Raw genomic sequence first — 23,090 nt, 5'->3', positions numbered from 1 at the left:
GGCCCTTTCTAGGGTCAGAGCCACAGTCCACACAATAGCCAGCAGGGTCCTACGGTATCTGCCTGCCCCGTACTCCCTGCCCCGTCTCCAGCCACACTGGCCTCCTGGCTGTGGCTTGAACACATGCATGTAATTCTCCTGCCCCAGGGCCTTTGAACGTATTGTTCCCTGTGTCTTGAAGCTTTTTGCAGATACTCACATGGCCCCCTCCCTCACCAAACTTACATTTCTAGTCACACATTACGCTCTCAATGAGGCCTTCTCTGATCTTCTTATAAACCCCCTACCCCAGATGGAGTACCCCTGAGCTCTTTTACCTAATTTGTTAACATTTTTGTTTTGTTTGCAAATAAGAGTTTATTTGAAGTGTTAGAAATTGCAATTCTGGAGACACAGATTTGGGTAAAATGAAAGAGTGTTTCAGGGAAGAGAAAGAGTTCAGGGGATCATAAAGGTAAAAGCCATAAGGTTGTTAAAGTTGTCTGTAGGTGCTCAATACTTGCTGAATTCATGGGTCTCCACGGTCAGCTCTGGGCAGGCACAGAGTGTTTCTGAGTGATGGCTAAGTGAATGAGGGAATGAATGAACAAACAAATAGGGTTTCTGGCGGGATGGGGCAGGGCTGGACATCTGCTACCCCTGCTTCTCTCTGCCCTCCTCTGGGTGGGTGTCATGGCAGGCAGGCTCCAAGCTGCCAGGCACGCAGCTGGTGCACAGGCCCAGGGGGGTTGACAGCGTGGGAACAATGGCGTTGTCTTCCTGCCCACTTGAGAACCAGCGTTTGGGGTGGGACCAATCAGGCTGCCTTCTATGGGTCCTGGCTTGGCTTCCAGCTCTACTCCCTACAATTCTGCACGCTTCAGTAGAGGCAGAGAAAGGCCCCAGGGATGGAACACTGCCCTGAGTCCCAGCCCAAGAGGCACTTTCCAGAAAAAGGACAGTGCCCATCCAGCGGGTGAATCCATCATCGATCCCATCTGTCCCCACCCCCGCACTCTTCCCATCTGGGATGGCAGGGGTCTTCTACACACTTCTCAGAGGCAGAGAATGAAGTTCTGGCTGCTGCTGAATCCCAAGCCCAAGGGAGATTCCCCCTGAGTCCCTGGGACCAGAAACCTAGGCCCTTTGGGACAAGAGAGGTACCCAAGGTACTCAAGAGGGGGCCAATGAGCTGACAGCGAAGCCTGCACATGCACACACGGACACAGCTCTTCCATATACTTGCAGCCAGGCAGGCTGGGGCTCCACCCAGCAGGCCCACAGGCCCCCTCTGTGTTGTGTGTGTGTGTGTGGGGGGGGGCAGGCAGGTCTATGCCCAGGGCCTCCCCATACCCGGGGCCAGAGGTGGTCCCTCAGGGCCAAACTCAGCTGTTGATTTAAAAATATTTTATTCTTTAAAAAATACAGCATTCAACCATCTCGTCCTGCGGTGACCCCCTGCCCCAGCCCCGAATGACCTCACCCCTTGTGGCCGAAGGGTTCTGGGCCATGCTGGGGCCCTAGTCTTAGTTCCCCTGGGGGCTTGGTTCACACCAGGTCCCACAGCCAGCCTCTTGAACCAGCCGAGCAGGGTCCCCAGATACCCTGGGCACAGGGATGAGAGGCAGGGACAGCAGTGGGGGAGGGTCACAAAATGCCAGCCCAGTGGCCCTCGGAAGCTGCAAGGATGTTCAGTTACCAGCCCTCCTACCCATAGGAGGCAACCCCCATCCCAGAGCCCGGTTGCAAGGAGAGAGGTGGCCGTGGGGGTGGGGGCAGCCCCACAGTTTCACACGCCAGCAGGGCTCAGGTCCCGCCACCTAGCTGTCATCCCCATTCTCGCCCGGGCCACGGATGAGGCGCTTGTGACCCCGCTTGCCCTCGGGGCCCCTGGGCTTGGCGAAGGCCCGCTTGGCGAGGTGCTGCTTGGGGTGCACCTCGTCGTAGAGGAAGTCAGCCGTCAGCTCCGCCCCATCACCAATCTCGATCTGTGCGGGGCAAGGCACAGTTGGTCACTCCAAGGGTGCCGGGCCCTGACACACACCACCCTCGGTCACCCCCACTCCCGGGGCATCCCATGGATCTCTTGCACTCCAACCCTGGGGTCTCCTCCCAGATGCCCACATGAAATGCCACCCCCAGGAGCACAGAGCTGGGGGCCTGCTGGTGGGAGACCTTGTCACCTCCCACCTGCCTTCCATACTTAGGGAAAGGAGAGACACGGATGTCACAGTTGGGGCTTGTCCAGGCCACCAGCGACACACACGACCCCTTGGGCCTCAGTCTCCCCCTCCATCCAACAGGGCAACGATGCCCCCTGCTCTGCCATTGTCTCAGGACCCTGACGGCCCACGTAGGGGCTGGTGGCAGGGCCCACGGGAACAGCACCCACCTTCTTGGCAATCTCGAGCTGGAAGTCCTGCTCCACGGAGTCGAGGAGGCGGCTCTTGCAGCTGGAGTAGAGCATGCGCTCCTTGATGCTGCACTTGTAGCCGGGCATGGAGTAGATGAACACTGCGGGGGACGCGGAGGTGAGCTGAGGCGGGCCTGGCGCTCCTGCCGCCCCCACAGCCCCTGCAGGCTGCCCGCCCGGTCGTGGGCCAGTGTGGCTCCTGCCCAGCCACTTGAGCAGTGCGAGCCCCGCCATGGCCACTCACCCACAGACTCCAGGGGGTCACCCTCGTGGGTGTGCTTGTAGAGGAAAAAGTGGTAGCGGGCAGCGTCTCGAGGCACTCGGGACGGCAGCTGGGCCACATCCGTCGGCTCCGTGTGCACCAGCTCGATGGTCTCCCGCTCCAGGTCCAGCTTCTGCCGAGGGGCAAGGGGAGATGTGAGGGCACTGTGCGGGTGAGGGCCCAGGCCCACCCTCCCCAACAAGAATTCCCTGAGGTGGGAAGCCGCTGTCAGCTCCTCTCCCAGGGCTCCCCGCCCCCACTCTGCTATGCAGGTCCCTCTGAAGAGGCCACTCCTGAGCCCAGGCCTAACTCTGCCCCTTTAAACACTCTGCTAGAGAAGGAAGTCGCACCAAGGACGATGGACAGGTCAGGGGCAAAGGCCCTGACCTCAGGGAGGCAGCATCCTTAGGCCAGCCCATCCTCATGGTTGGAAGAGCCACTCTGTTTGAAAGGGGGAAGGCTGGACCACGGAGGCACTGGCTGGGGAAAGGGGGGTGATCAGGGGGCTGCAGAGGGAGTCTGGGACAGGAGGGGGTTCAGGGCTGAGGGGTGAACCAAGGGTGATGTGTGCACACTGGGTGGAATGAGGGAGAGTGTGTCAGGCATCCCTGCGGGTGAGTGGGGCCTGGGCTGGGCAGGGAACAGACTGCAGCCACTATACACCGTGACTACAGGAAACAGGTAGGCATGGGGACAGCCTGTTCCCATGGGTACAAGGGTGAGCTGAAGTGAGCTCATGCGTGGGAGCAGGAGCAGGTGGGGTACAGTGTACCCCAAGTGTGCACCTGGGGCAAGGAACAGGCACCCACCAGCTGGATGTAGTTGATCGTCTTCTGTCTGAGCTGCTGAAGCGCCCGTTGGGCCTGCGGCTGCAGAGGGAAGGCCAGGCCCTGCAAGGTCTGGTGTTTGCTCTCCACGCTGATCTCTGTCTTCACCTGGGGAAAGGTGAACAGTGAGCGAGGCCCTCGCCTGCCCAAACCAGGGGGTAGCCCACTTGGGGAATGCAGGCTCAGCCAGCGGGGCCTGACTTGACCTGGAAGCCTTGGGCCAGGACTTCTGCCCGCCCTGTCCAGCGCGCCCACCTCGTTAATACGGATCTGCTGGAGTTCTCTTTCAGCTGAGGTCAGCGGGGCAGGCGCCGCACAGGATGACAGGTGCTTCTGGTACCCGGCAAAGGAGAGATCGTCCTGGCCAGTGGATGCAGAGGCATAAGTGAGCAACTTAGAGTGGGCTGGCAGAAGCCCACTGAGCACCCCAGCTTGCAGACCGAGGACTCTCCCAGCCCTCCCTACTCATCCCCTGGCACCCACTTGCTCTGTAACCCTGCATAACACCCCACCTTCTGTGGGCCCATGACCCCAGTCTGGTGGGGTCCCGGTCTGGGGTGATGGGGTGGGGGGTGCAGCTACCTTCACAGTCCCGAACAGCTCATCCTTGATGTGGCCTCCTCCAAACTCTTTCTTCACTGTGGCCCGTGTGGCTGCATACAGCATCTTCAGCCGCACCTAAAGGGCAGGGGCCAAGCCATGAGACCTCTCTCCAGGCAGGGCTGCCTGTCCAGGAGCAGGCAGGAGCCTCTGGGTGGGGACCAGGGCCCCTCATTGTGCCCACGCACCCAGCAGAGGGCGCAGCACGAAGGTAAGGCTGTAGTAGGGTAGTCCAGACAGCAGAGGGAGCCCTCACCCAGGACAACCTTTGCCTCTCAGAGACCCAGGTTCCAAGTGCAGGATCTTATCCCTCACTCATACTCCCCAGAGCAGGATCTGACGTCTCCCCCTTTAGACTCCCCACGGCAGCACCATGTTATCTCTATCGGACCCAGCTTCCCCCCTTCCTCTGATCCCGAGGCTGGGTAGGGGTTCCAAGGACTCACGGGGGAATTATCAGGTGACCAGGCGAGGAAGAGCCACTCGAAGCCTTGGGCATTCTGCGAGTCCAAGCGGTAGAGCAGGTAGCAAGGCTGTTGGGCATCCAGCAGCGGCAGCACGGCCCGGTCATAGTCCTGGTCCCAGCGGCCCACCAGCTCCCGAAAGGCGCCCAGCACAAGCTGTTCTGGGGGCAGAGGCCAGGTGAGCCAAGGAGAAGCCATGTCCCACAGCCACCTCTCACCGTGGGCCTCGGGCCCTGGAGGTGACTCAGACCCACTGACCACCCTCCCTGCCTTCCCCCGAAGCCTGTCTGTGACTCAATCAGTGTGTGAGTGAATGAATGAATGAGGGCACAGAGCTGCCAGCCCGAGGCTGCTCCCTCTATACACACACACACACGCACGTGTGGCCTTAAGAACATGCCAACAGATGACCCAACACAGACAACCGCACCAAGACACGCAGCCGTGTACCCACAGCCATCAACAACGCGGCCCTTCACGGACACCCACACCCCTCACCCCCCTGGAATATACTCAGTGGACGGCCCTACTGTGCCATCTCCGGCCCCCTGCTCCCTCAGCCTGGGGCTCCAGCAGATTGCCCGGCACACCCTTCTCAGAATGAACATGCTGCCGGAAGTACCGTCACAGCCTCAGGCCACAGGGATCTGCAGGCAAAAAGGCTTGCGGGAAAGAGGTAGACAGGGGCTCCCACCAGGTACTGCAGAAACAGGTACCCTGCTGCCCTCACCAGCGGTAGTCCCCTTCCCCAAAAGTAACCAATCAAAAGCAGCCAACCTCTTAATACCTAGGGCTGACGAGTCCTGCCACCTTCCTGGCTGGCACAGAGTGGCTGAATGGACACACACTCGACCCACCAACCCCCACCAGGGGTCTCAGTGTGGCACCAAATACCAGCCCATGTGTGCACAGGCCCAGGCTGGAGGAAGAACTGGGGTAAGTGGACAACTACCACCTAGCCAGAGGATACTGGCACCTGAGCACCAAGCCCTCCTGATGGAGGCAAAGGGCTGGCTATCCGGCTGGCTACAAGCCGGGCCTCCCTCTGGCCTTGGCCTCCTCACTTATCCTCCCAGAACTCAGATAGATCAAGGCTGAAAACCAGCAGTCACGGGCTGACCAAGGCCGGGGAAAGTGGGGGGGTGGGCAGCGGCTGGGCAACAGCACTGCCAAAATTGTTTAATTTGTTGCCAACATTTTTTAAACAGGAAAGTCTGATGTAACAAGTGGAATTCCTGGCTTTTCTAGAAAAATCAGGAAGATCAAGCCACACTCAGCTAGGCTGCCGGTCAGGAGGCCTGGACCCTCTGGGGTTCCCAGGTGCCCAAGAGCAGAATGCAGATAAGGGCTCACCAGGAGACTCCTCCTGCTCAACATCTCAGGGATATTCTGTTTGGGAGATGACAGGGAAGGCTGAGGTCTGGGCCATGAGTTCATCTCTTTGGAGGGGTGCAGGGGGCTGACCTACCCCAATATCCCCGACCCGGCCTCTGAGGGCATCTGAATTTGGGGACCCTGGACACTGTCCAGCAGAGCTCTAGCTCCAAAGCCTGGGTGAATTCTCGGTCTGGGCAGACCCAGCTTTGACCCAATTCAGCATGTGAAAAGTCAGCTGGGCACCAAGCCCATTCAGGAGGCACCCAGAAGGGCCCACTACCGCATGGCTACCAAGAAGGGCTGGAGGGATTTGTGGGGGCCTGGCCCATTCCCAGTTCTGCAGTCTGTACCCCTCACCTCCAGGGACAGTCCTGTATCCCAGGACTTCTCTACCCAGAGCTCCTCAAGCCTCAGTCTAATCTTCTGCCTCCCCAAATGCCCTCCCCACTTTAGGCCTCAGCTCAAGCTCACTGACACCCCAAGCCCTATACCTCTAGCATCACCCCTTATGGAAGCCTCAGGTGCCCCGGGTTCAAGTCATGGCCCAGCCAATTCCTTGGTCCTGCTCTCAAAGAGACCGACACAAGTCCCTTCTCCCCATAGCAAGGGCACTTCCCCTGGGTAGGGCCGTGGCTTCTCCTTAGGAATCTTCCCCAGCCAGTGGCCAAGTGAGGCCAGGCCTGTCGACCACCCAGGGAGGTGAATGGCACTAGACACCGAGGGCAGTGCCTGGCCTTACTTATCCCCTGCGACCCTGCCCTGCCGCGCCCTGCCCAGCCCAGCCCCCTGACAAGGCCAGCAGACGACTCCAGAGCCTCTGGAAAGGCTCGGCAGGACCCTTGAGCAGGGCTCTCTCTGCTATGTCCCCAGCTCCTGTGTGACAGGCATAAGGACCATGCCCACCTCTGAGGCTGTCCTACAAGGCACCTCTCATTTCCAGATGGGAGACTGAGGTCCTTAGGGGGCTGAAAGCCAACGTTTCCCCACCTCCCAGAGAAGCACTAGGGTCCAGCTGCCAGCCTGTCCCCTCACCCACAGGAAGCACTCACCGTCCTCAATGACAACTTTGATGAGTCGCACAGAGCCAGCCCGCGCCTTGGCAAAGAACTCCTGCAGCTCTTCGGTGGCTACGAGAACAAGAAACATGGTGGGGGCTGAGCAGGCACGGGGAACAGTGTGGGCAGGGACACGCTCGGGGCTTGCTCTGTCCTGGGGGTCTGGTGGCGGAGATGGGAGCCAGATTAAATACGGCCCCCCATGTGACTGGGAACCTGAGACGGCCACCGAACGCAAGCTCCCAAATTTAGCCAGCAGAGGTGGCAGGCAGGCAGCCTGCTGGCTGGGACGGCTCTGTTGACAGGGCACATGGAGATGAGACAGCCCACCCGGGAATGGGATAGGCCAAGCCAGCCAGAATGAACAGCTCCCACCTGTTCCCTGCACCCCTAAGAAGGCCCAGCACAGGGCTAGCCTGGGACACCCCCAGCATCCTCATATCCACAGACAAAATTACAGGATCCCCCAACATGCATTGATCAGTCTATTCACACACACACACACACAAGGATACAGTCCCCAGGTTGCTAATTAATTCAGATACAGGCAAATGCAGAGCATGGCTAAGATATGTGTGCAGGCAAGTGGCTGTACACAGAAACACAAAGGTACACACTGCTGTGCACACACACACACACACACACACGTGCCCAGCCCCATTCCCCCAGCCAGGCTGCCTAACCCTGGGAGGCCCTGAAGAGCCAGGCCAGCCCCAGCTCAATCCTGCCAGGGGGCGATAAACCTCCACCCCCAGGCAGCCAGGAAGAGGAGTGACTCTCAGGGACTCTCCAAAACAGACCCTGACTGTGGTCCCTGAGCCACAGAGCCAAAAGGTGACAGCCAATGACCAGGAACACAGCTGCAGAGGAGAGGATCATGGTCAGAGCTAGGGAAATGTGGAAGTCACAGATCCACTGGTGGTTCAGACGGGGAAGCCAAGGTCCAGGTTGGGAAGGATCTACTTGGGTCTCCAGAGGGGGCTGCACAAGGCCAGGCCAGCATGACCTTGGGGCTGCCCAGGGGTCAGGAGAATTGTGTAGGAACACAGCTGGAGGGGTGAGGTCAGAGAATATTTATAGGGCCCAGACTGGCAGCTCGAGGGTGGGTGCGGGGGGGCCTTTAGGAAAACAAACTCTGGTCATGTCCTCAGGTGCCCGTCACATAGGGTGACCGTGAGCATGATTCATAGGGCGGTGCTGTGTACCACCCTCCAAGGCCACGGGGTGGGCGGAATGCAGCTAACCCGGGCAGGCCCTTGGGGTTGACAGCGGCATGGTCTGGAGACATAGCCCCACTGAGCCAGGGTAGATCTGCCCTCAGTGGACCCCAGGCCTGAGGTTCCACCAGATGTGTATGACCTCTGACCTCACTGAACCTCAAACTCCTCTGTAACATAGAGGTAATACCTCCCACAGCATTAGAGCCTGTCCTAATAACAATTATTCATTTTTATTAGTGCAATGACAGCAGGGCAGGCTATTACCTGCTCAGACCTCCCCCAAGGGAGAGGCTGACACACCCCTTCTAGTGTTACCAGGACAAAGTGACACCCCAGTAGCGGAAGACACATCGCCCTCCATGTCTCCTCAGCCACCATCAATAATCCAGAGGCCAGGCCTGGGACACCTGAGCCTCTATCATCAAAGATTCATGCCCCCGACCTGCACCCCTGCTGCCTTGCCTCCCACCCTCTCCCAGTCAGCCTCAGGTTACAACCCTCTCCTGCCCTGCTGTGAGGCAGTAGATCAGGACTGGTACCCAGGCATCTAGGGTGATCTCTCCTGCCACCTCCCCAGGCCAGAAATGGGGGGGGGGGGGTGGACTGCTCCCAGGCTGAAGGAGGGCTGCCAGATTTCCCTAGGCAGGCTCATCTCAGTATAAGGGAAATGAGGGAGTGCCGGAGGGCCCAGGCCACCGGACCAGTCAGCCCAGCATGGGGCAGTGGAGCCCTAACCTCTAATCCCCTCCCAGTTGGAGGCAGCAGCAATGATCAGACAAAGGGGAAGGAAGGGGCAGGTCTGGGGAGGGGTTGTTCCCTTCCGTGGGGCTGAGTCATGAAGCCGCCCCTCCAGCTCTTCTTGGAGAACCCTGGCCCAGACCCAGGCTCCTGCTTTTTCTGGTCCTATGGGGTGTGGCCAGGGAAACCTGTCAGGGCCAGCCACCAAGTGGCCACAACCGCAAGCAGGGATCCAGGTGGTCAGGCTGGTCGATGGTGATGGTCCCGGGCAGGGCATCCTGGTGTGGTGAGAGGAATGGCTGAGGGCCAAACCACCGGGCTATCTGGGCAAGCGGCCTGGGCCTACCCCACAGGCCAGGCAGCCCTCCCAGACCAGGGACACAGGGGGACACTGAGGTACAGATAGGGTCAGCACACCTGGCTCCTGGCCGCTGCTTCTTCCCTGTCCTGTGGAAGGAGGAATCGGACCCTTGCGGGAGGAGGAGGATGCTCTGGGCTCTGGGGTGGGGGAATCTGGCCTCGAATCTCTAGGTCAGAACCTTCTCCCTTGCCTCCAGCCTGGAACTGGGACCTTCCAACCCTGACTAGGGCAGACTCAGGAGATCAGAGTGGAAAATGGCAGGGAGATCAGAGGTCAAGGTCAGACTGGTGATTCTCCACGTCCCCACCTAGAAAATACCTGTCCCAAGTTTTTCCCAGCCTAGTTTGTGAGGGTCTTGGGAGGAGCCAAAAGGTCAGGACCCCCTCCTCACACAGACACAGCCAATAGGAGCCATACCGTGCATCCATTGAATGGAATGAACACGGAAAGGCACCCAGATTGTGCACATGCACACAGACACCCCCAGACATGTGCACACAGTCACGAAACACTGATCATGATGATTCCATCATCATCTGAAGATGCTTCCAGCTGACCGTGTCCAGTCAGCCATGAGTGCATGTGCACTCGATGTACACAGATCCAGATGTGCACACATAGGGCTGTACCCACAAGACAAGTGCACATGCGTGCACACTCCCTCAGATGTGAACATCCGGGTACACCCACCCCTGCGTGCTAATAGATGGGCACACACAGGCACATCCACCCCCAGATGGGAACACAGACGCTCCCACCCCAGCTGCGTGCCCTACATGTACACCCACCCTCAACTATGCACAGTAAGTCCGCATCCCACCAGGAAATGACCACCCCAGGCGACCCGCGGCTGCAAAAGAGAACAGGAAGCTTCCCCAGGCTGGTGCCGGGAGAGGAAAGAGGGGCCCAACAGCCAAGGAGGGGCCACAGCCGCGAGCAGAGACCCTCGGCCCCCTGTCCGTTCGCCATCCGTCCTCACCGTGGATGCCGGTCTGATGCGCCATGACTCCGTGACCCGCTCCGCCCGCGCCCTCGGAGCCTCGGCTTGGCCCCGGCCCGGCTTGGCTCGCTTGCACTCGAAGGAGAGGAAGGAGGAGGATGTAGTGGCGGCCGCCCAGACTCGCGCAGCTTCCCGGGCGGTGCCGCAGGACCCGCCCCCAGAGCGCCTCGCCCATGACGGGCGAGGGGCGGGGACTCCGGGCCGCGCGTGCGCATAGTGGGAGCTTGGTTCCGGGTGGACCTAAGACTGGGAACGGATCGGATTGTACGCACGCTTGCGCGTGCCGTCTGTAACCGAAAACAGGTCCAGCGTGTGGCTGAGCGTGTGTGTCTGTGCACCCTGATCCGAGTGGCCTGGCGCTGGGGCGTGCCCGTGAGTCCCAGCCAGGTGGGTTTGCAGGTGGGGGATCCGCGCTTACCCCAATTTGTGGCCTTGAAGGGGGTGGAGGCGTGTGTTTGAGTGGCATCCCTTTCCCCTGAGACGTCTCTTGAGTACCTCCTGTGGGGCCTGGGCTCCAGGCGTCTGGACCCGCCGGCCCTGCCCTAGCAGTGGGAGCCCAGACAGACCTTCTACTGGGCAGTCAGCAAATGAACAGAGTCTGTGGCAGTGAGCACCCTGTGCAGAGAGTACGGGACCCTCAGGAGGAGGTGAAATTTGAGTGGAGACCTGGAGGAAAGCCTGGTAGAGCAAGGGGAAAGTTTTCCGAGAAGAGGAAATTGCATGTGCAAAGAGGGTCCGAGCTTGGTGAGTTTGAGAAACTTCCCAACTCCTAATCAACTTCTGACTCCATAGCCAGGAGCGTTGCTTTCTCTGGCATCAGCCCCTGCCTGCTGGTTACCAACAGAATGTATCTTCCAGGCCACTGTGATTGAGTCAGGGTGAGCACATGATTGGACAGTCTGTCCAGTCAGAGCCTGTATTGGGACTTTGGTTGGGAAGATTAGCAAGGCTTTGGGGGCTGGGGTTGCTGAGAGTTGGTGATGGACTATGTGGCCTGCCTGGTATCAGGCCTCAGCTTGAGCTCCTTGCTCCCTGTCCTTGCTGCTGCTGCTGCTAAGTCGATTCAGTCGTGTCCGACTCTGTGCGACCCCATAGACGGCAGCCCACCAGGCTCCCCCATCCCTGGGATTCTCCAGGCAAGAACACTGGAGTGGGTTGCCCTGTCCCTACCCCACCCTAAATAGGCAGCATTGAGCCCTCTGTGTACCGCACACCCTGGGTTTCTCCAGCACACACAAAACCGAAAGGTTTTTTCTTATCCATCTTCCTGTGCACACCCTGAGACCTGGGCCTGTGTAGTGAGCTCACCATGACCACTTCAGCACTTATTATGGAAAATAAAAACCACATGTGACACTGAAACCATCCCTTGGGAGAACAGTTCATAGGCAAGTGCCCCCAGCTCCGAGATCTGTCACAGCCCAGATGAGGCCAGCAGCACCAAGACTCGTTATATCAGCTCTCAGACCTGCCCACCTCCACAAGAGCACTTGGCTATTCCACAGAACCATAAGAACCTCAACCTCTTGGAAACAGGAATTAACCAAGAAAACAGATTAATAAAAAAAAAATAATACGGTTCTGTTCCCTATTAAAATGTACCATCACTAGATGAACTACATGGCTGCCTTAACATCAAGGTCTCCCCTGCTACCTGGTTGGCCCCACCCTGCATCATTCTCTTTGTTTTTATCACTACCTAATACCTAACATTTACTTGTTTATTTCTCTATTGTCTTCCTCCCACCAGTCGTTAAGTTTTTGCCCCTGCTCTATCCCCAACACTGCTCTATTCCCAACAGTGCCCAGGATTAGTGGGTCCCCAATAATATTTGCAAAAAAAAAAAAAAGTCTGAATGAACTATGAGTCTGTGTGTTGCACAGTTACTATGGCAGGGCACATTTACTTAATACTCACAATAGTCCTACAGGGTAGGTGTTACTGTCTCCTTACAGATTTAGAATCTGAGGTTTGGAGAAATAAAGTGATTTGATCCAAGTCAAAAGGCAGTGAGTGTTCCCTAAGAACCTAAGTTTCCTTTACTCAAGAGATTAGGACAAAGGATGAGAAATCCTTCTGGGCAGTGGCCCTCTCGACCTCCATCACTGTCTCACACCTGAGTGAAAAGGGTTTAACCAGAGAAAGGAACTTCCTGAGAGCATGGGATTGTGGCCCAGTCCTGCTAGGTTTCAGAGCCTATGATGCAAGCCAGGAGCCCAGGGACCAGGGGGGCATCCAGACAGACTCCATCTCTAGCTGAGATCTGGTTTCAGGCAGAAAGATGAGAAAGCTGCACGCAGGTCCTCAGAGGAGCCCAGGGATGATAAGGGTGTCCAGGAACAGGTTGGTTGCTCCTTTCTTGCCGATGTTTCTCAACACAGAGTCAGCCACTGAAATTATTTGAATGTGTTTTTTTTCAGGTGGGTCAAAGATTAAAAAAAAAATTTATTTAAAGTAAACTATTAATATAAAGGACTTCCCTGGTGGCTCAGGCAGTAAAGAATCTGCCTGCAATACAGAAGACCCAGGTTCGATCCGTGGGTCAGGAAGATCCCCTGGAAAAGGAAATGGCAACCCACTCCAGTATTCTTACCTGGGAAATGCCATGGATGGAGGAGCCTGGCAGGTTACTGTCCACGGGGTCACAAAGAGTTGGACACAACTGAGCGACTACACACATTAATATAAAATTACTGAAACAAAGGGAGGAGATTGTAAAATCTTGGAGTGGAGAAGTCCTCCTGGGTATGTTACTAAACCCAGAAACCATAAGAGAAAAAAACAAAAAATTCATTTACATTAAAAATTCTATTATGGCTGATTCGAGTTGTATATATGGCAGAAACCAACACAACATTGTAATAATTTTTTAAAAAGGAAGAAAAAGTCTATACAGAAAAACCCACAATCAAAATAAAAACACAAACATAAAATTGTAACTGGCTACAAATAATATACTTGAAAATCATTTCAAAATAAAGAGTTGATTTCTTTTATATATAAAGAACTCTCAGAAATCAGTAAGAAAAAGACCAATGGCTCAGTAAGAAGACTGGGCACAGGATACAAAAAGACCATCTATAGGAAATGAACTGCAAATAATGTCTCTCAAATCTGTGAAAAGTTGGTTATCCTCTCCTATTAAGAGAAAGTCAAACTAGGCTTGTATATTTTTTACTTATAGGTAAAAATTAAAGGTATGTGTGTTCAGTTGTTCAGTTGTGTCGAACTCTTTGAGACCCCATGGGCTGTAGCCCAGCAGGCTCCTCTGTCCATGGAATTTTCCAGACAAGAATACTGGAGTGGGTTGCCATTTCCTTCTCCAGGGGATCTTCCCAACTCAGGGATGGAACCCACAACTCCTGCATCTCCTGCATTGGCAAATGAATTCTTTACCACTAGCGCCACCTGGAAAGCCCTTAGATAAAAATTAAAAACTTTATTAAAAAACTGCAACAATCAAAGGATGGGGAAATAGGCTGATTGGTGCCACCTTCATGTAGGACAGTATCTACAAATTATTACATGTATTCCCTCTCCCCCTTTTTATTTTAAACTGTGAAATTCATATAACATAAAATTAACCATTTTATGCTGAGCCTGTGCACCACACCTAGAGAGTCCATGCACTGCAATGGAAGATCCCACATGCTACAACTGAGACTCAAGTGAAGCCAAATTAACTAATTAAAACAAAGAAACAAACAAACACTAAAGGGACTTCTTTGGTGGTTCAGCGGTTAATGAATCCACTTGCCAACGCATGGGACATGGGTTCGATCCCTGCTCTGGGAAGATTCCCACATGCTACAGGGCAGCTGAGCCTGAGTACCACAACTGCTGAATACCACCAGAAGCCACCGCAATGGGAAGCCTGCAGTGAAGAGTAGCCCCCGCTGGCCACAACTAGTAAAAGCCTGAGCGCAGCCACAAAGACCCAGTGGCAGCCAAAAATAATTTTTTAAAAAAAGAGTTCGCATGCCACAACCGAGTCCAGCACAATGAAATAAATAATACATTAAAGATTAACCATTTTAAAGTGAACAATTCAGTACATTCACTATGTTGTGCAACCACCACCTCTATCTAATTCCAAACCATTATTTATCCCTCCAAAATAAAACTCTATATTCATTAAGCAGTTACTTCCAATTCTCCCCTACTCTCAGCCCCTGGCAAACATCAGTCTCCTCTCTTCTTCTATGGACTTACTTACTTTGGATATTTAATATGTTGTTTAGTTGCTCAGTCATGTCCGACTCTCTGGCGACCCCATGGACTGCAGCATGCCAGGCTTCCCTGTCCTTCACTATCTCCTGGAGTTTGCTCAAACTCATGTCCATTGTGTCAGTGATGCCATCCAACCATCTTAGAGACATGAAATATGTGACATTTTGTGTACAGCTTCTTAATATAATGTTTTGGAGGTTCATTTACCTTGTATCATGTATCAGCATTTCATTCTTTTTAATGGCTGGATAGTATTCCATTGGGCATATGTGCTATAGTTTGTAGCACAATACTTGGGTTGTTTCCATCTTGGGGCTGTTACGAATAGTGTTGCTGTGAACAATAAATGCCTTTGATGCCACAATTCTGTTACTAGGAACTGATCCTACCAATATGCCCACACATAAAATTGTAAAACAAAAGATAGAAAACTATGTAAATGTTCATATTGGGGGACTAGCTACATAAAGTCTGCATGTTTGCAGAGACTGCAAAGAAGTCTCAAGGAACAAGGCAGGTCTTTAAGAACTGATGCAAAAAAAATAATAGTGTTTTATATGAAAACTTCAGGTGCAGGATACAGTGTAGAGTATGCTGTCATTTGCATATATATATCTCCAACTCTTTGTGACCCCATGGACTGTAGCCCTCTGTCCATGGAATTCTCCAGGCGAGAATACTGGAGTGGGTTGCCATTCCCTTCACAGGGGATCTTCCTGACCCAGGGATCAAACCTGGGTCTCTTGCATTGCAGGCAGGTTCTTTACCATCTGAGGCACCATACAGATACACTTTTTTTTTACCCATTCATTCATTGGTGAACACAGGTTTTTTTTTCATATCTTGGCTATTGTAAATAATGCTGCAACAAACATGGTGGGGCAGATATCTTTTTAAGGTAGTGATTTTGTTTTATTCAGATAAATATCAAGAAGTAGAGTTGCTGGATCATACAGTAGTTCTATTTTTAATTTTTTTGAGGAACCACCATACTGTTTTCCATAGTGGCTGCACCAATTTAACCTTCCCACCAGCAGTACATGACAGTTCCCTTTTCTCCACATTCTTCCAGCACTCGTTGTCCCTGGTCTTACATGATTTTGTTTTGTCTTGCATGATCTTGCACAGAATACCCTTGACATCTCTGGAAGGATTCACTGGAAACGAGTACCATTGTTTGACTTCAGGGAAGGAAACTGAGTCATAATGAAATATATTAAATATTTTAAATTAAATCTAAAATAAATCTTGTTAAAAACAGATATGAAATTCAACAAAAGCCATTTTCATTGTGAGTGAAAAAAACGCAGCCTAAAAATAGTTTTCCTTTCTCTAAGCTTGTTCCTTCCCCACCCTCCATCCCTCACAGGCTGGCTGAGTTAGCCGAGGAGAGGTCTTTTGGCCAGAAGGGGGCAGGCATGGGTTCATTCGAGCAATTGGCAGAAGGGTGTCACTGGAAAGTGAGGAACTGCCTATTCTTCAGGGAGGACTCAACCCAGAAACGAAGACAGACCCACCCCAAGGAACCTCGCCTACAACTTAAGACACTAGACACAGAAGAGCCTGCAGGCTTTTGAAGACAGAAAAAGGCAGATACAGGCCATTCCAAAGTCCAGGGAGTGACGGGGCACTGGATTTCAGCAGCAGTAACAGCCAAAAAACAATGAACAGAGCAGTCAGAAAGAATTCTGGACCGAAATATTAAATAAAAAGCAAAGGCAGGGACTCCCCTTCTCTGATGGTCCAGTGGTTAAGACTCCGTGCTCCCAATGCAGGGGGCCCAGATTGCAAGGAAGACCCCACATGTACAACTAAGACCTGGCACAGCCAAACACATTAAAAAAAGAAAGAAAGAAAGAAAAAGCAAAGACAGAATACAAGCTCTTCAGACTTAAAAAGGACCCAGAAAATGACAAGAATCCAGTCAACCTTTCTTAGACATACCCATCACTTTTCTGAAGCAAAATAACAGAGTAAACCAAGAGCATCAGTCTTGGGATCCAGACAAGAGCAGAGGCACCCAGGAGCCTCTGGAGCCATAGGAGCCTGGGTAGCACTGGATGAACACCCAGGCCCCCTTGGAACAGGGAGGATGGGATTGCCATTGGACTCTACATGGTTCTGAAAACTCAAAATAGTTAAGGTGGGCCACAGACCACCTGTGACTCCTGGCTGCCAGGAGCTTCTCTGAATACACCTAAGAGAACAGGATCTTCATCCACCCGGGCAGTCCGAGATGGTAAGTGGGGGGAATAGACTGTGTTTGCATTGTTGCCTCTGGTTTTAGACTTTAAAAGCCTCTGAGCCATTGGCTGATGGGATGAGGCGGTCACCCCACTGATAGAATTGGGTTTGCCCCACTCTGGGTCACTGGTGCATTTTGTCCCAATGACAGGTTGTAGCTCAGGTGTCCTTTGGAAAGCCTTCTCTTTGTTCCCTTCCCCTTTGAAGGCTGATTCAAGCACCATCCACCAGGACTTCCCCATCACTACAGGTGAGCAGCTCATTTCCATTAGTGCTCTTCTCTTGCTTGGGGTCTGACACACAACGTGGGGTCAGTAAATTAGCTCCCAGGCTAATTTAGCTTGGGAGTAAATTAGCTTCCAGGCTAGCTGGAACTGAGTTACTTGAGGGACAGCTTGCTGGGCACAGCTTCCCTGCCCCAGGAACCATACTCCGTGGGTGGGGGGAACTCCCAGTGGGGCAGGGCTGGCCTCCAGGAGGAAGTAAGGACCAGTGAGCAAGTGCTGGGCTTAGGCATGGAAGCAAAGGTAGGGACTGCTCCTGTAGCGCCCCCCCTCCCCCTGCCCCTTCCCCAGGGCCCTGGGTTGTGGGGCCTCAGGGGCTTTGAGTGGTCAGGCCTGTCTTCCCAGAGGAGTAAAGGGGAAGAGAAATCCCCCGTGGGGGTTCTGAGTCAGCTGCACCGTCATAGTGGAAACAGCACAGCTTTGGGTGTCAGGACACTTCCCCTCTGTGGGCCTCAAGAGTCCTTGTTATGAGATGGAAATAACAGTCCTGCATAGGAAGTTGGGCTTCAGTGGCAGAGGGTGAAAAAGCACTGTGTTAACATGCAGGTGTGAAGGGGGACACAGCCGGCAGACCCCGTGGTGATAGGCAGCCAGGAGTTAAGAGGCTTACAACATCTTGCCCCCAGCCCAGATGAAAGTCTTTTTTTCACTTCCCTTAGTCACAAGTCTGAACTCTGACTAGTTGGTCTTTCGGGGACCAAGGATTCTGTTTGCCCACCAGTCACTTAACATTCTAGTGAGGCCCCTGCTGTCTGTCTAGAGAGGACATCTTGATTGGAGGCACAGGGTTTACAAGACTTGGCCTTGAGGGTGGGAGTGGATGCTCAGGATAAGGAAGGCCAGGGAGACCACCAAGCCCCGTCTGAAAGTGGAGGGTGCCAGGCCAAATGGGTGAGGCACGCAGGTCACCTGAGGGAACACTGTGCTCTGAGCCTCTTACTCAATGTGTCAGACGCGTGCCACACCTCCAAGGACATCTTGTTCCCATCTTGCCCTTGCGTAAGGTTCCGGGCTAGCAAGAAGAGGCCTGAGTCTCTGCCTTGGACTCTGATCCAGCCTGGAGGCCCCGGACCCCTCCAGCCTCCCTGGGCGGGGAGGAGGCACTTTCCCTCTCAGAGGCTCGGGCCCCACACGGGTGGGTGAACCTCGGCCTGCTCAGGTTCCTGGGTGAGCGGAGGCCAGCCTCTCTGTCTCTGCAGGCTCAGTGTTCCTGCCTGTAAAGTGGGGTTGATAACACCACTGGCTTGTCGGTAGGTTTGATGGCACCCAGGCCGCGCACAGGCTTCCTCCCGGGCGACCGGGAGGTTGGGGTTTGGGGGCGTCGCCGCGCAGCCGGCTCCGCCCCGCCCCTGGCCCGCTTCCTCCTCCCGGGACCAGCGGGCGGTGCCGTCGGCCCAGCCTCCCGCCCGGCGCCCCGCGGGCAGCCCCCGGCCAACGCGCCATGTCAGCCGACTGGTTCCGGCGCCGCTTCCTGCCGAGGGGCCCGCTCCCCGCGCCGCGGCCACCCAGGCCCCGCGCCAGCCCCGTGCCCTACCGGCGGCCCCGCTTCCTGCGCGGCTCGGGCTCCAGCTCCGGCACCGCCGACGCCTCGCGCCGCCCGGACTCCCGGCCCGTGCGCAGCCCGGTGCGGGGCCGCTCGCTGCCCTGGAACGCAGGCTACGCCGAGTGAGTGCCTGGCCCCAAACGGGCCCCCGCCCGAACCTCCCCTCTCCCCGCGAGTCTTAGCCTGAGGCCGCGTCCCCCACCCCGTGATCCCGCCCGGGGTCCCGTGCTGACGACCGAGAAAACAGGCTCATCTGAGTGAAGGATCCCGCGCCCCCGACCTTGTGGATAACTCCCTTTGGTCCCTCCCGCACCCCACCTCAGGTGGGGAAGGACCTGTCCCCTCAGCCCAAAAGCCTACCCCCTCGGGCTTCCAAAAGAGGTAGGGTCACTGGGCAGAGGTCCAGAGTTCTGGGCTTTGGAGAGTCCTCCCACTCCTCACACACACACATCTCACCCTGGGTCATGGCTGAGATGGGGCAGCCGATAGGCAAGGAAGCCTCACACCTCCCCAGGCAGCCTTGCCCTTACCTTCCAGCCCAGGACAGCAGGTAAGCTCCAGAAGGGCTGAGTCCTGAGTTTTGCCTTTGCTGTGAGATCACTGAACAGTTTGCAAACTACCAGCATTTGTTTGTCCAGGTGTGTGTTAGGGACAGCACGGTGGCTATTGCTCCAGAGGGAGGGCTCCCTTCTATGTTTCAACTGTTCTCTGTGCCCATGGGGGCAGAGGTATGTCCCTAAAAGCATCACTGATCACGTCCTGGCCTCAGAATCATCAATGCAGAGAAATCCGAGTTCAATGAGGATCAGGCGGCCTGTGGGAAGCTGTGCATCCGGAGATGTGAGTTTGGGGTTGAAGAGGACCAGGAATGGCTGACCTTGTGCTCAGAGGAGGTGAGTGCAGCTGAGCCTGAGTCCCTCTTACAGTCTGGGGCCAAGACTGGGGCCAGGACTGCAGACTGAGGTTCTTGCCCTAGTGCCCCACTTTCGGCCAGGGGACAACTAGGGAGGCCAAGCAGAGCCTGATGCCAAGCCCTTCCTGTAGTTCCTGACAGGTCATTACTGGGCACTGTTTGATGGGCATGGCGGTCCAGCTGCAGCTATCCTGGCTGCCAACACTCTGCACTCCTGCCTGCGCCGGCAGCTGGAGGCTGTGGCAGAGGGCATGGTGGCCACTCAGCCCCCCATGCACCTCAGCGGCCGCTGCATCTGCCCCAGTGACCCCCAGTTCGTGGAGGAAAAGGGCATTAGAACAGAAGACTTGGTGATCGGGGCTCTGGAGAGTGCCTTTCAGGAGTGTGTGAGTGTGACCTTTGGCTGGGGGAGGGAAGGTTTTACCCCCAGGGACCTGAGGGACTCTGGGGTGGGTGGGGGAGTGGTGTCCCTGCACTTAATGGTGATCACCCTGGATCTTCGGATTGAGAGGATAAAATTGGGTTAGGTTGTTATTAAGCAGTCATCATAACCTCTCGTATTTCTCCAGCACCTATTAATATGTGCTAGGTGCTTTTACCTGTGCTATCTCATTACACATCCTTTTAGGTCCCTGGTTTCTCTTCCTCACTGTTTAGAATATGACTTCCATTCCTCCCCAAGGATATATTTAGATCACCTGACCACAGGGACCCTGGAGTCATAGCTAGACTTTGGGCAGGGACTGCCATGCTTGCTGGTGGGGAAGTGCGCTGGGGGGGGGGGGGGGCTGGGGACAGTGGCAGGGTGGCAGTACAAGCAGCAGCTGACACAGCCTTGGTTTGCCCCAGGATGAGGTGATCGGGCGAGAGCTGGAGGCCTCAGGCCAGGTGGGTGGGTGCACAGCCCTGGTGGCTATGTCTCTGAAGGGAAACCTGTATGTGGCCAATGCTGGGGACAGCAGGTGAGTGAGCCCTGGAGGTTGGGCGAGGTGGGGCGAGCAGACGGGCAGTAGAGGTGGGGGGACAGTGAAAGGGGACTGGAAGTGGAGAGAAGAGGAAGATTGGCTGAGTTGTTTGTGTATTGGGCATGTGTCAGATGCCAGAGGGGGCCGGGACCTCAGGGACCAGGTCAGACGGCTGGGGCTTTACCCTGCCGGACTTAAGCAGTCATGGAGGGGCTTTGAGCAAGGGATTGGCATGGGCACAACTGGCCCCTGGTGGTTGGAGGAGGGACCAGCAGGAGGGAGGCCATGGGTAAGGATGGAGGCTGCTCCACAGACCTCTCCGTCTCCTCTAAAACTTTATCCAGGGCCATCCTGGTGCGGAGGGATGAGGTACGGCCCCTGAGCTCCGAGTTCACCCCAGAGACTGAGCGGCAGCGGATTCAGCAGCTGGTAGGTACCCTTGGTGGAGGGAGGGTGTGGATGGAGCCCCAGCTCCTGGGCCACCAGAGGGAGCCTGATCTGAGCAAGGCTTCCCTATCCCAGGCCTTCATCTACCCTGAGCTTCTGGCTGGTGAGTTCACCCGACTGGAGTTCCCTCGGCGACTGAAGGGGGATGACTTGGGGCAGAAGGTCTTGTTCAGGGATCACCACATGAGCGGCTGGTGAGTGAGGTGGGGTTGGGGACACTGTGGGGAGAGCCCTGGGGTCCAAGCTCAGCTGGGTGGCCTGGGGCAGTCACCTTCCATGGGGCAAGGTGGGCCCTGTTGGCCTGGGTTGATGCTGGGTCTGCTCCTGGTAGGAGCTACAAGTGTGTGGAGAAGTCGGATCTCAAGTACCCACTGATTCATGGACAGGGTAGGCAGGTCAGTGAATGGCCACTCTGAGAATCCCTCTTGAATCGCCCCCTGTAGAGGCGGGAGCTCCTTTGTCCCTCGTGGGGGGTCTTGGTTGAGGTCCTAGGGGCTGCTCCAAGGTCACAGGATGTTTCTCCCTCAGCCCAGGCACCCATGGGTCACAGTCCACCTCTGTGTGCTTTACGTGTACATTTTCTGGGGCTGTTTGCTATCACCTGACACCTCCATTATCTCCAGGCTCGGCTGCTGGGAACCCTGGCTGTCTCCCGGGGTCTAGGAGACCATCAACTCAGAGTCCTGGACACAAATATTCAGCTCAAGCCCTTCTTGCTATCTGTCCCACAGGTGAGGGGGCCACAGCACTTCTATCTGCCCAGAAAGGCAGACAGTGCAAGGTTGGCGGGAGCTAGGAAGGGAGCGGTGAGGAGACCTCAGACTTACCTTGCAGGTGACTGTGCTCAATATGGACCAGCTGGAGCCCCAGGAGGAGGATGTGGTTGTCATGGCAACTGATGGGCTCTGGGATGTCCTGTCCAATGAGCAAGTGGCACGGCTGGTGCGGAGTTTCCTCCCTGGCAACCGAGAGGACCCACACAGGTACTGTAGTTGCTGGGGATCTGCCTGGACCTGGGTTAGTACCAGCAGCAGCATTAAGAAGTACCGAGAGGACAACACTGCAGAGGAGTCCGGCTGAGAACAGTTGGCCAGGACTGGAGCTACCTCAGGTTTCCCGGGGGTGACTGTGGGTCCCCAAATTCTCTGGGTCCATACTCACATGGTACAATCTGTGGCCCTCCCAGGCCCCACAGTCAGACTGCACTGCTTGAGTTCTCCAGTGTCCAGCACTGTGAGTTATCCCTGAGGGCTGGCCTTGCCTCTTTGATCTGGCCCCAAAGTACATCTGCAGGACGGTCCCCACAGGTTCTCGGAGCTGGCCAAGATGCTGATACGCAGCACACAGGGGACAGATGACAGTCCCATACAGGACGGGCAGGTGTCCTACGACGACGTCTCTGTGTTCGTGATTCCCTTGCACCACCAGGGCCAGGGGCACAGTAGCCACTGAGGATTCAGACACCGCATCCCAGAACCACTAAGGGGCCAGGTGCGATATGGATATCCCTCCACCATGGTCGACAGCAGGTCTGCCTGCCCCAGTCCCAGACCAAGCCCTGACCCCAGCCCATTTCAAGGTGCGCATTTCTACAAGGCACTCAGAGCTGGAAAAACATAGGGGGTCCCCCAGGCCTCCCCCTTGCCAGGCAAAGAACGCTACTGTCAATAATAACGTCCAGCAGAGTCACCTTACATTAGGAATCCATGCAAGGCTCCTCAGAGAGGATCCTAAACAGCCCCAATACATTATTCCCAAATGGGGACAGCTGGACCAAGTGCATTGGCCAAGGATGCCAGAAAGGGCAGACAGCCTGTGGTTGGATCCAGGTCTCTAATGCATGAATGTCACTGAGATCCTACTCTGCTCCCCTCTGTGCTGGAAGAGAGGCACGGGTCCAGGGGCTATAGTTGGGGGAGAAACTAAGGGGCAGAAGGAGCCCCAGAGGTGGCTGAGTAGTGAATGCTGTCATCACTGCTCCTGTCTCTAGCTGGGTCTCCTGACTGCTCCTCACTGGCCCCAGCCAGGGACTGATGCCTCAATAATGCCCTTTTGTTGCTTCCATCACCTCCCTATTAAATGTTTATGTGCAGAGAACCCTTGTGAATTGTCAATTGCTGTATAGCTTGGCATTATAGTACACTTTTGCTTTTTCTCATTCTTCTAA

The 23,090-nt window shown here is 55.3% G+C and overlaps 2 protein-coding genes and 1 long non-coding RNA gene across 3 annotated transcripts; 2 read left to right on the top strand and 1 right to left on the bottom strand.

Annotated features, from left to right (window-relative positions):
- Nucleotides 1-1,371: 1,371 nt before the first annotated feature.
- TWF2 (twinfilin actin binding protein 2) lies at nucleotides 1,372-10,437 on the bottom strand. The gene is made up of 9 exons (XM_043885481.1): nucleotides 10,276-10,437; nucleotides 6,972-7,049; nucleotides 4,528-4,706; nucleotides 4,064-4,159; nucleotides 3,737-3,841; nucleotides 3,464-3,589; nucleotides 2,637-2,787; nucleotides 2,372-2,493; nucleotides 1,372-1,967 (listed from the first exon to the last, which is right to left on the bottom strand). Exons 1-9 carry the CDS (start codon nucleotides 10,298-10,300, stop codon nucleotides 1,800-1,802), a joined length of 1,050 nt encoding a protein of 349 aa, XP_043741416.1. The 5' UTR covers nucleotides 10,301-10,437; the 3' UTR covers nucleotides 1,372-1,799.
- Nucleotides 10,438-10,544: 107 nt separating this feature from the next.
- On the top strand, nucleotides 10,545-17,463 carry LOC122682581. Its single transcript, XR_006337426.1, has 3 exons — nucleotides 10,545-11,040; nucleotides 15,897-16,766; nucleotides 16,923-17,463. It is a non-coding gene; the product is annotated as an uncharacterized LOC122682581 (long non-coding RNA).
- Nucleotides 17,464-18,351: 888 nt separating this feature from the next.
- Nucleotides 18,352-23,020, top strand: PPM1M (protein phosphatase, Mg2+/Mn2+ dependent 1M). The gene is made up of 10 exons (XM_043885482.1): nucleotides 18,352-18,720; nucleotides 19,368-19,491; nucleotides 19,643-19,897; nucleotides 20,361-20,473; nucleotides 20,821-20,905; nucleotides 20,999-21,117; nucleotides 21,255-21,318; nucleotides 21,547-21,654; nucleotides 21,758-21,906; nucleotides 22,231-23,020. The coding sequence occupies exons 1-10, from the start codon at nucleotides 18,497-18,499 to the stop codon at nucleotides 22,373-22,375; spliced, it is 1,386 nt and encodes a 461-aa protein (XP_043741417.1). The 5' UTR covers nucleotides 18,352-18,496; the 3' UTR covers nucleotides 22,376-23,020.
- Nucleotides 23,021-23,090: the final 70 nt, after the last annotated feature.

This window comes from Cervus elaphus, chromosome 24 (assembly GCF_910594005.1).
Source record: "Cervus elaphus chromosome 24, mCerEla1.1, whole genome shotgun sequence".
Taxonomy (NCBI): Eukaryota; Metazoa; Chordata; class Mammalia; order Artiodactyla; family Cervidae; genus Cervus; species Cervus elaphus.
This window is presented reverse-complemented; position numbering and strand designations above follow the sequence as displayed.